Source organism: Sorex fumeus, unplaced genomic scaffold (assembly GCF_029834395.1).
Source record: "Sorex fumeus unplaced genomic scaffold, SorFum_2.1 ptg000094l, whole genome shotgun sequence".
Taxonomy (NCBI): domain Eukaryota; kingdom Metazoa; phylum Chordata; class Mammalia; order Eulipotyphla; family Soricidae; genus Sorex; species Sorex fumeus.
In genome coordinates, this window is record NW_026606151.1 from 19,660,411 (window position 1) to 19,672,865 (window position 12,455).

The 12,455-nt window shown below is 41.5% G+C and overlaps 1 protein-coding gene across 2 annotated transcripts in view; it reads left to right on the top strand.

Annotated features, from left to right (window-relative positions):
• The first annotated feature begins 7,081 nt into the window (after positions 1-7,081).
• The window catches only part of LOC130040468 (E3 ubiquitin-protein ligase TRIM38-like), a 35,427-nt gene continuing 30,053 nt past the window's right edge, over positions 7,082-12,455 (top strand). For both annotated transcript variants that reach the window (XR_008794995.1, XM_056132550.1), the window contains exons 1-2: positions 7,082-7,184; positions 7,954-8,377. Coding sequence is in view for 1 of the 2 variants with exons in the window: in XM_056132550.1 (XP_055988525.1) it covers positions 7,135-7,184; positions 7,954-8,377 (474 nt within the window). In the remaining variant the exon portion in view is untranslated. The remainder of the gene's footprint in view (positions 7,185-7,953; positions 8,378-12,455) is intronic.

Sequence of the window (12,455 nt, forward strand, 5' to 3'; positions counted from 1 at the left end):
AGTAAAGGGTGCTGGGAGGGCCCTCTCAGGGTGGGAGATATGTGCTGAAAGTAGACTTAATGGCCACTTAATACCTCTATTGCAAACCGCAACACCCAAGAGAGAGAGAGAGAGAGAGAGAGAGAGAGAGAGAGAGAGAGAGAACAAAAGAGAATACCCTGCCATGCCACAGAGGTGGGGTGGGTTGGAGTGGACGGGATGGGAGTGATGGGAGGGATGCTGGGACCATTGGTGTTGGAGAATGGGCACTAGTGGAGGGATGAGAACTCGATCATTGTATAACTGAAACGCAAGTATGTAAGTTTGTTGGTTTGTAACTGTACCTCATGGTGATTCACGAATAAAAAATAAAAATGTATATATATATAAATAAAATAAAATAAAGACTAAAAAATTATTAATTCACTTTGATAAATAGAGAAGTACAATTTTCCCAAAACACTTAATAGAAAGAATCTCAAACTTGTGGAAGATGTAATGACATAATCTGCATGCTGGGCCATGAGCGCTTCACCTCAGGAAGACATTACTTTGAGGTGGAGATGGGAGTAGGAGCAGAGGGGGCTATAGGTGTTTGTCTGGAAAATGTGCCAAGGGACATTAGCATAGTACAAGAGCCTCAGTCTGGATTCTGGGTCATCAGACAGAGAAAGGACAAGAGGTGTTCGGCCCTTACTTCACCACCAACCTTCATTCCTCTGAGGAAAGAGCCTGAAGTTTTAGTGATTGTTTTAGACAGTGACACTGGCATCATATCCTTCTACTATGCTACTACTGGTTCCCACATCTACACCTTTCCAAAGGTCTCCTTCTCTAATGCTCTCAGACCTTTTTTTGAGGTCTATTCATATTTTCTTTCCTCTGAACTTCTGGAAATGATTAAGAAAAAAGGAAAGTCTCCTTTTAGTTAAACCAGCATAGAAAGTACTTGGTAAATCCAAGAAATTGGATCTTATTCCTTCCTGGCTATTTTCACATATCTATAATATTATCTCAAACATTTGTAATGATTAAACACTGTGTTCAAATAATGTACATTCAAGCAGTAACACTAAAGATAATGAGTGTGCACAATAGTGTAATAAAGCGAGATACAGTTATCGCAGTGCATATTTTGCATAGCGTGTCTCCTCTCCTTCCCTCTCCATGATTTCAGATCTTGAAGTTCCAAGATAACCTGACAGGCCAGTGAGCAGGATGACAGGAGCTCAGGAGGTTCGGGTTCTCTCTGTTTGTTTGGTACCATAGGAACCCAGTGGGAGGGAATAAGGAAAGCTGCAATTATATCAGCAAAAGCATGAGAAGGGTAGAGACTCCTGTGACCATTGGCATGTTGGTGAATTATTATCTGAGCTGCAGTCCTGAATGAGAGAGTCAGTGCAGACAGTGACCAATCTAGAGGGTCCTGCCAAGTGAAAGGTGAGGGAAATCTCACAACTGACTTAGAGTGAGATGCTTCACATAGAGACAAGATCCAGAGTAATACTGGGTTTTGATAGTGGTTCAATAATGGAAACAGTACAAAATTGATATTTGCACACTGAACTAGCAGAACCAATCCTGAAATAAATTTTACATTTTCATGATAGTTCTTGTTGGCAAGATTGTTGAAAGTTTTTATTAGGAAGCATACACCAAACAAATACTCTTTGTTTTCAAAAGAGTTTTCTTTTCTCTATTTTAAAAACTAAATAGGTATGTTTTCAAGATCACGTCCTGTAAGGTTTTCTCTGACCAGATGACACCACTCAGGACCAAATGGCAATAAGCTGATGAGATGCGACATTCCAGGAATCACATATCTCTCTGTTCCAGTATGGAAGGTAGGACTTAAGGCTTATTTGCTACGCAGAGGTCAAGAGATTTGGAGGCGACCTACTCAGAAGGAGGGGATTGGGCCTCAGTTTACCTTTTCACTCACTAGTTTAATTTTTAGTTTGTTTACATTCTCAGATAAGAGTATGCCTGATGGGACCAGTTCCTGAGGGCCTCATTTTGGAACCCATTTTTTCCTAAAAAGTTCCTTGTTCAAGTTGTCTTTTAAAACCTTCTTTTACTATCACTCTAGTCCAACAACCCAAGTTTGATATCCAGCACTCCATATAATCCCCTGAGCCCACCAGGTGGGATCCCTAAGTGCAGAACCAGATGATAAAGAACTTACAAAGCTCAACTCCAACAACCACAAATGATCCCTCTCAAAATGGGGAAGAAGATTAATAGACATTAGCCTCAAGAAAATGCATGGTGAATAAGCATGTAAGGTCCCTTGGGACCCCAGGAAAATTCCAGAGCTAAACTCTGCTAATTAGTAACTCTTTGTTTCCTGCCCCCTTCCAAGTAGAGCCTTAACTGTGAAACCATCAGTTGACTCTTCTTAATTGGGATGTAAATTCTGTCTCCATTTGTTGACCTTTCCTTATTGGGATGTAATTTCTCTCTCCATTTGTGACCCTTCCTTATCTATACCTCTGTTAGTAACTTTTTCCTTTTCAGGCTGCACCTGAATGTAGGCACCAGGAGCTGTAAATTAAAGGTAGCCAGGTAAACATAGAAGATAACCAAATGTCTGAGTTAGGAGATACCTTCTAGCTGCCCATGAAATGCTCGGGCTCTGCTGTAATGGCCAGTGAAGGCCTATATAAGATCCCCTTTGAAGAAGTTTGAGGTCTTGCCTGACTTCTTGACCCTGGCTAGCCAGCTCAATAAACTACCTCCTTGCTGATTGCATTCCTGCGTGGTCCTTGCTTGAGGTTGGAGATCCAGAGTCCTGCCCTAACAAGCATACTTAGAAAGAAGTGTTCTTTGTCACCTTTTATCAAATGCAAATCAAAACAACAATAAAATATCTTCTCCCACTACTGAGAGTGCCACATATCAGAAAAGGTTGGAGGGAGGATATTGCTGGCTGGCTGTAGTGACAGAGGAATCCGCATTCACTGTTGGTGAGAGTGTTTTCTGACTCAGGCACTAGGGCAACACCTTGAAGACTCTTTTCCAAATCTAATAACAAAGACCTAAGCAAAAGAGTTCAAGGCTCTGGCCTCAGATGTGGCTGATGCCAATTCACTGTCTGGCTGTAGAGCACCATCAGAGTCAACTCAGATTACTTCGGGGTGTGCCCCCCACTGGAGCTAAACTACTAGTGGCCCCACAGTGGACCCACAGCCTTTTCCCCATAGCACAGAGTTGTGGCTCCCAGCTCACAACACTCCCTCTGGCCATAAGTGGTTCCTGTGCTGTCCTGAGCACTGAATCCTGCAGAGGGACAGTGTGAAGGAAGGAGACAGAGCAGAGACACTGGAAGGGGCTGGGGTGAGCCTGTGCCTGATGGCTAGAGCCCTGTCCTGGGTACACCCACTTCTCCATATCCTCCTGGGCTGCATAAAACAATCAGGGACCTAGAAGAGCAAAGACAAGTTGACCAGGAATTCTCCTGGATTCCCCTGGGCCTTTGTGGCAAAAGTGCAGAGATCTGACATCAGAGTCTGGGAGCTGAGCTGTGGTTCCTGCATAGACTCAGACTGAGGACACAGAACATTTTCCTGGTTAGGACTTATCCTCCCTCTTACTGCTCAAGAGAGTCTTCAAGTTCCTGTCCCCTAACTTGAGGGCAAGCTCAGTAGGAAACACACTGGCATCTTCTCTCATTTCCTGCCCCATTCCTAAAGGGCTCCACCCCCCACAGTGGTTTCGATTTTGGGTTTAGTCCAGTGGAGTGAACTTCCTTGCCAGTCCTGAGACAATCACAGCGACAGAGGAGACATTAGGGAAGAAGCTTGTGCTGTCTGCTGTGTGGAGAAGGTACTACAGTCCAGGCTGCATTTTGTTCTGTGTATGTGTGTGTGTGTGTGTGTGTGTGTGTGTGTGTGTCTGTGTGTGTGTCTGTGTGTGTGTCTGTGTGTGTTTGTTGAGAGGCTGGAGGACAGGTCTGGACTTTGCTTTCTTGTTCTGTTCCCCTTTTGTTTTCACTCTCAGTAGACCCAAGTCTCCTCTCAGCAGCTCAGGGATGAGGTGCCCAGGAAGGCCCCATAGTCATCACTCAGGGCTCATTGGAGGGGAGTGTCTTCTCCCCAGACCACACCATCCTTCAGAGGAAGTAACTGGCCTTTGATGAAAGTTTCTACAGGAGATTCTCCTGTCGCCAAGGGAAGAGCCCTATGATTAGAGACAAAGTGCCTTTCTAGTAACTTCAGTTGATCCTCCTTTTTCATCTCAGCACTGTCTGTTGAAGGGAACGTATGTTGTTATGCTTTATCCTTTCTTTACTCCCCTCCCCTCCAACTCTCTCAGTGGGAATTGAAGCACATGCCCAGATCCAAAAGCATCTGAAACCTTGGGGGCAGGACATAGTCGAGCTCCTGACCCAGTTCCCCTGTCTCTGCGTGTGAGGTCCTCCATGGTGAATTCTAAGGGACCAGCAGTCTGTGTAGCCCACAGACTAGGCCATCCCCCTTGCTCCACACCTCACTACATCCTGGAGCTGCCAACATTCTCTCTTCCATTCACCCTGAAGTTCTGGAGGTGCCTGAGTCACCTTCTGATTCTCCGCAAGCTCTGTTCGCATCAGGACCACCTGTTCTCCTGGATGCTCTTTGAATTCTCATTCCCTCAGGTCAGGTAGGGTGACCTGAAAGGAGACATTGTCCCTCTGGTTGCCTTGATGACTGGTTCATCCTGGGGGAGCTTGAATGTCCATTTCTGTCCTCTACATAAAGAACATCAAAAGGACTGACATGTTGGTCACTAATGTGAGCTGAATCCTTGTGAGAGAATAAGTGCAGACAGTGACCAATCTCATGAGTCCTGACCTAGGACTGACCAGAGAAGGGGACAGTAATAGTCACAATTGATTTATGGTGAGATACTTCCAGTGAGGAGATCAATGTAAAACTGAATTAGGATGTTGATTCAGTACTAAAAAAAAAGTTCATGTATTCACTTGGGCTTGCAACTCCTATTATGAAACAATTTCAAGTATTCATAATAGCTTCTGTTAACATAATTTTTGACACTTTTTATAAGAAATCCCATATCAAAAATATATTTGGGAATATTTTGAAAAGTACTTTCTCATGTCAAATATATTTTTTATCTTGTTTGAATTGACGATGACAGGACCTGATCAAATGAGTAAAAGGAGAAGCAGCATTATAACTAAAAAATGCCACACTATTCCTAGAAAATTCCTCACCAAATAGCGAAAGCAATCCTAGCAAAAAATAGAAATGGAATGCTTCATTTCCCCAGTTTTACATGGTTCTATAAAACTGTAATAGTTAAAACAGTGCGGTGCTGGAATAAGAACCGATTCTCAGATCAATTTAATAGAAATTAGAATCCAGAGAGAGAGATCGTCAGAAATATGGAAAATTTATCTTCAATAAAGAAACAAAAAATAAGAAATGGAGGAGGGAATGTTTCTTCAACAAGTGGTTATTGAAAAACTAGTCAGTTACAGCCAAAATAATAACAATAAAAATAATAATAAGTATACACTTTCCTAACACCATGCATGAAACTCAAATCAAAATGGGTTAAAGACGTCTATATCTGACCCAAATCCATAAGTTATATTGAGAAAAATAGGTAAAACTGTGTACTACTTCGAAGCTAGAGTTCACTTTAAGAATCCAATGCCAACGGCAAAACAAACAGAAGCAAAGATAAACAAATGGGATTACGTCAAACTCAGAACTTCTGTACCTCAAAGGAAATAATGGCCAGAAAAAAGATACTTCGCCCTTGATTAGTGTGTCCACTGCCCTCCACTTGGGTTCAGGGTTTCTCTCCCTTACACTAAGCCTCACACTCTCCATTAGAATGAGAGAGAAGCAAAAGGGGTTGTGGGAGGACAGTAAGGCTAAAGAGGCAGCTCTGTGATTTGGTCTGGCTTGCCATCATGGAGACCAAGATGATCAGACTCCCATAGCTTCAGTTGGAATGGAAGGATGGGAGCTTGCAGCAGTCTTGGTCAAGAGAAAGGTGGAAGGGTCTGGAAGTCTCCTTTGGGCTTTGTATGGTCCCTTGTCCAGTGGCCCATCTTGTCACACTCCTTTGTGAGATCCAAGGCTTCTTGGGTCATTAAGGACACTCGCCTTTCTGGCAACCAAGTTTGCCACAATGGAAGCAGAAAGTTTTGAGTGGAGAGGATTTCTGGGCACTCCTGTGGAGCTGGCCAGGCTTTAGAGTGTTCAGGAGCTGGCAGTACCTTTAGTCTTGTTTACTTTGATCTTTTGTCTCTCTTCTGACCCCTTTCTGTCATCTTTGCTCCTCCTGGTAGTAATAATGAGAGGAAATTTATCTAACTAATTCTGAGACAATAAGTAGTCTGAATATTCTCGTATTTTTTCTCAGTCTCAATTGGTTTATGGAAGAGGCAAGAACTCTGTGACAATTAGTGTAGAGGAGGGTGAAAAATATTAGTCTATAAGGTATCTCTGCCTCCTCCTTAGATCATTTACAAAAGAAATAGAATGGTTGGATGGTGTTGTAATGAAATGGAACACCCCTTTGACCAAAACTCCTTATTCTTTAAATTATATTTGGGCTAAATCTTCTCACAGAGAAAAACCGTACCAACTATCCCATCTCTCCCATCCCCAATTTTTTTTAATTCATTACTTTGAATGCTTTTATTCTCAAAAACAATTCCACTAGAACTTGTTCAGGACAACAGACACAGTCTTTGTCATTAAAAAAAACTTGCAGGGGTGGCATGTGAGTTTGGCTAAGTGATCTTCATTCCAGAAGATATTCTCTATGACTCTAAAGAGATAATACTTATAGTTAGACAAAGATACTTTAACATGTAGCTTTAGTTTAAAAAGCAGCATTAGTGATTGCGATATCTCATCACTGACAGGTCAGAGAAGCATTTATTTTCTACCTCATGCTGCCTCTATTCCCTCCCCACAAACACTCAACAGTGAGAATAGAGGAAAGAGCCTCCCAAAGGTGTAACGATCTATCTGGATGAAGGGCAAAGTTCTGTGTCTGTGTCATTTCCTGTGTTCCCATCTTAGGTACACACTGGTACTCACTGGTGGACACCGGGAGATAAAATGCCAGTATCAAAGAGGCCTGTCATCCCTATCTTTTCTCACTGACCCACTTCAGTTTTCTGTCACATTGATGGGTTCTAAGTACTATGTCCTTCTGCGAGACCAGGTTGGCCTGAAGAAGTAAGTGACAGTCACCTCTCTTGGTCTCCCGGAGCTCTGCTCTCAGGATAATCCCTTCTTCTCCTACCTCTTTCAATTCTCTGTCCTCTGGTCAAAGAGGCTAATGACAAGGGCACACAGCTTCTTCAGGGTGTCAGTTGATCTTATTATCATTTGGTGCCTGGGTCTTTTTATCCATACCTTTTATCATTATTTGCAGTGGAAATAAGTAACAAGAACTGGGAATTAATGATCCAGTGCAAACATGATTTTTCTTGAGGAATTCTGCAAACTCTTCCCAATTTTAGTACCAGTTACAAAGAAATCAACTAGTAGTGATAAAGTACCTTTTCACAAAATGCGAGTCTCACCCTTCCTCCAAGGGTTTCTCTCCTTTGCTTTAATTTTTGCGGGGAAACCTGTCCTTTTCTCACCCTTCCTGAGTCCCATGTCCAAAATATTTCTAGAATTAAAATGGAATCTTTGATCTGGTCTCATTTCACCACAGACTCAAGCAAATAATAAACAATTAAAATGCAATAATAGCAGTTAGATTGAAGAACTAAATATTAAATTTTATTTTAATTATAATCAGTTTAAGGACCAAGTGTGATTGTGCCATAGTCATTCACAAAACAGCTCCATGAAATGAATCTTCTCAATCCTAATCCATATCTCTCTCAGAGAGATTTCAAGCTCACAAGAGGCCCTGAAATTCTAGAGAAGTGCATTTCTCACATACTAGAAATTTCTGACTGCTTCTTCCCTGCCTCTTGATCCAATATTGCAGCATTTCCAGAAAAGCCATGGCCTCAGCTATATTTATCAAGAAGTTGAGGGAGGAAGCTACCTGCTCCATCTGTCTGGAGCTGATGACTGAGCCCGTGAGCATCAACTGTGGGCACAGCTACTGCCACCTGTGCATTGTGGGTTTTACTGGGAACCAAAGTGCTGATACATCATCTCCAGGGACATTTCACTGTCCCCAGTGTCGTAAACCTTTTCAAAGTGGTAGTCTCCGGCCCAACAAGCAACTGAGAGGTATGATTGAAACTTTTAAGGAAATGAATCAGAGCATGTGTAATGAACATGGAGAGCAGCTCCATCTGTTCTGTGAAAATGATGGTCAGCTCCTCTGCTGGTGCTGTGAGCGGTCACCACAGCACAAAGGACACTTCACTGCTACTGTTGAAGATGCATGCCCAGGTTACCGGGTGAGTGTGAGGTCCAGAAAGCCTCCGAATAACCTCATCTGCTGTTGCTTTGAAACCTATTTTATTCATTTGACAGAAATTATTTTCATTGTAGTAATTGCTTCAAATGTGTTCTCTCACTTGCTGCAAAAGTGACTTGTCACAGTACCCTCACTAAAATATGCTGAACTCCACCCTATAACTCCTGAAGGCATTTTTTTGGTGCCTGTTAACAATCTCTGTGTCTTTTGTAATGTAATCTGCATTTTTTTTTAATTTTTATTAGTGAGACACCATGAGGTACAGTTTTAGACTTACAATTTGTTTTGCTTGGGTTTCAATTATAGCATGATCTGCTTTTTAGTGCAGACAGAAAGGCAGTTGCGCCCATGAACAGCCTTTCTGGCTCCTGGTCAGGCTGCTTAATGGCCATGATCCAAGAGACTCAGGAATAAATCTCGGAACCCAGCAGGTTTTGGCAGAAATCCCTCCAGATTTAATTGTTAAAATTTTGGAATTTCAAAATCGCGCAGCCACTACTGCAGTCACGTGGCATCATATGTTTTTCATAACGAGGAATAGGAAATAAATTGTCTACTGTTGCCTTTTCATCAGATCTGAGTGTTGGGGTAAAATCCCAAATACTAATGGTGGGTCTGATGTCAAAATATTGAAGGTAATCAAAGTAGAGAGAGAGTAATGTTGAAATGATCTGCCCCATATGCAGGCGGAGGGTGTGGGATGCGGGTATAATGGAGTTTTGGGGGGTGGAGAATGGAGAAGGCACGGGTGTTTCATTGTATGACCAAGACTTTAACCCGAAAGGTTTGTAACTTCTCTCAGTTATTCAATAAATAAAATTATAAAAAATGAAAAAAACAGAAAAGTGGAGTTCATGCCCAATTCAATCAGCTAATCAGTGTCTGAATAAATAGCAGTACAACTCCATTAAAAAAGAAAAAAGAAAAAGAAAGGGATCATGCTTCCTTACTCCAGTTCAAATTCCAGATACGTTATATGGTTTCCCAAGCACCATCAAAAGTGATTCCTATGCACGAAACCAGGAGAATGCTCTGAGCACTTTAGGGTGGTATCTGCAACAGTAGCAAAATGGAGTAATCTGTATTCACTTGTCCTTTTCAATGTTGTTCTTGGGAATGGTACCTGGAGTATTTTATGATTTCTTTATAAATCTTTGTCATTAACATCTTGTTAGACATGTGAGGTATGATAGTTTCTCCTTGTATATAGGATGTCTTTTTGTTTCACTGACATTTTCTTTGACCCTGGAGAAATTTCTTTTTTGATTCCAAAGACTCCCAAGTAATTTTTGCTTGTTTTTGTTTCCCTAGTTATTAGAATCAACTCTTCAAAGTTAAAGCTGAAGCCATATTTGGAAACTTTTTTTGTACTTTCCTCTTTGTGTTTTATGGCTTTCAGTGTTTTGTCAAAGTTTTCAGTAAATTTTCAGGTAATTTTTGTATATGGCGTAAGTAGCAGTCATTTCTGGGTTTTGTAAATCTATTTTCCCCAGCACTATTTGTTGAAGAGACTTTCCTCTCTCCATTATATATGCCTGTATTATCGTTGATCACATTGACCAGATTGGATGGCCTTATTTCTGGGTTCTAGGTTTTATTCCATTTGTGTGAGTGTATATGTAAAGTAAAGGTAAAGGTAAAGGCCCTCTCGTTGATCGTCGATTTGCTCGAGCGGGCCCAGTAACGTCTCCATTGGAGACTTTGTTGTTACTGTGTCTGGCATATCGAATACTCTCGGTAGCTTGCCGGGCTCTCTGAGAGGGGCGGAGGAATCGAACTCGGGTCGGCCATGTTGGCCGCTTGTAAGGCGAACGCCCTACCGCTGTGCTATCGCTCCAGCCCAAGTGTATATGTATGTACGTATTTTTCTAATATTGTGTAATCTTAATGATCCTAGCCTTATTATATTGTTGTAGTTGGGAACAAGAATTTCCATTGTATCTTTCCTCAGAACTCCTTTGGCTAGTCAGGGTATTTTGTGATTTTTACAAATTTTAGTTAGGTTTTTTGGTGTCTTTGACACAGACACTATAATTTTTATAGGGATTGAATAGAATCTTTGAATTACCGTGAGTAAGGTGGCCAGTTTAACAATGTTAATTTTTCCTATAGATGTATAGTAACATCTTTATGCTTTTTCTTTACCTCCTCTTATTTCTTAGATCAATGTATTAATAGACTTTATACAGGTCCTTGAACTCTTTTATTACATTCGCTCCTTGTTTTCATCTTTATAAAGTATTTGATTTTGTGGCCACACCTGGTCATGCTCAGGGTTACTCCTGGCTTTTACATTTCGAATTACCCCTGATGGTTCTCAGAGGACCTTACAGAATACCAGAAATCAAATTCAGAGCAGCTGTGTAGGGGGTGAGCACCCTACCAGCCCTAATTCCTTCAGGTGCAAAAGAAGTTCTTTTAAAGCTTCTCTCAAAACTAGTTTCAAAACTATAAATTCCCTAAGCTGTTGCGTGTCCATGAAGCTGTTATGATTCCTTCATATCTCTGCGATAAGCTAACTAGATAGAGAACTCTTGGGGAAATTTTCATTTCACTGAGGTTTTGTACTATGTCCCTCCATTCTCTTCTGTCTTGTAGTCACATTTCAAATATTTGTTGTAAATCTTATGGGCTTTCCCTTGTCCATAAGATGCTTTTTTGATCTTGCTGATTTCAGTATTATGTCTCTGAGGATTTTATCATATTGAGGATAATGTCTCTTGTAGTTTTTTTTTTTTTTTGGAAAGGGAAGAGAGGGGCTCGGCAGGGCAGTATCATTTCACCAAAACTCTTCAGTGCCACACTTGAGAACATCATGCGACAAGTGGAATGGGAAGGAATGGAAGTGAAGATAGACAATCAGCAGCTATACCACCTCCGCTTTCTGATGACATCGTTCTTATAATGCCAAACATTAGCCAAGTGGCACAAATGCTCCCGACTTTGACCGTGTTTGTGGAAAGGTCGAACTACAGCTGAATCTCACAAAGACAATGTTTATGAGAAACAGTCTCGTTCCTGAGGTTCCATTCTCTCTCAACAGAATGAACATCTCTGAATGCAACATTTATGTATACCTAGGTCGAGAAGTCAACATGACAAACGATCTGGTACCTGAGTTGAGCAGGAGGAAGAGAGTGGCTTGGAACGACTTCAAGAGTGTGGAAGAAATAGCTAAGAGGATGAAGAACCTCTGGCTCCAGGCACATCTCTTCGATTCCACTGTTCTTCCTGCATTAACATATGCCTCAGAGACCTGGGCCCTGAGAAAACAGAATTAGAATGCTATTTGGGTCTCCCAAAGAGGAATTGAAAGAGCTCTGCTTGGAGTATCACGCTTCATTCAAATGAGAGAAAGAATCTGGAGTTCTGACCTCTGTCAACAGTCAAGAATCAGGGATGCTGTTTCGTTTGCTAACACGTCAAAAATCAGATGGGCTGGAAATGTAATGAGATTTGGAGACGACCACTGGACTAAAGCCATTACCAACTGGATTCATGGGATGTCAAAAGATTGCATGGCCGCCAACGTACAAGATGGTCACACTTATTCGTCAAGACTTCTAATGATCGGTTTGAGGCTCTTTGTGTGCCTAGAACAAGCAGACACCATTGGGCTACACTAGCACGCAACAGGGATGAATGGAGACTTAACTGGCGCCCACTTGAGGAAATCGATGAGTAATGGGATGTCATTGGATCAAGTGATCAAATAGTTTCCCTAGTTGAGAATATTTTCACTGGCAACCTTCATGCCTCTTGGATCTCAGTGCCTGTATTCAACTCTGAGAAATTCTTATCAATGATTTCTTTACCTAATATTTAATCATGAAATTTGCTTTCCTATTCTTCAGTGACTATGGTAATTCATATATTGTTTTTCTTGTACTCATCCTATAGTGCCATAGTATACCGTTTATTTCCTTTTAGACTATTCTCAACACTCCATTGTTTACAGCAGTTTTCTCATTTACTAGCAGTTTTCAGCTCCATCTAATTTTGGAGCTTCTTGATCTTTTACTCAGCTACAGTAATTCGGCTGTTAAGAGCTTCTCTTG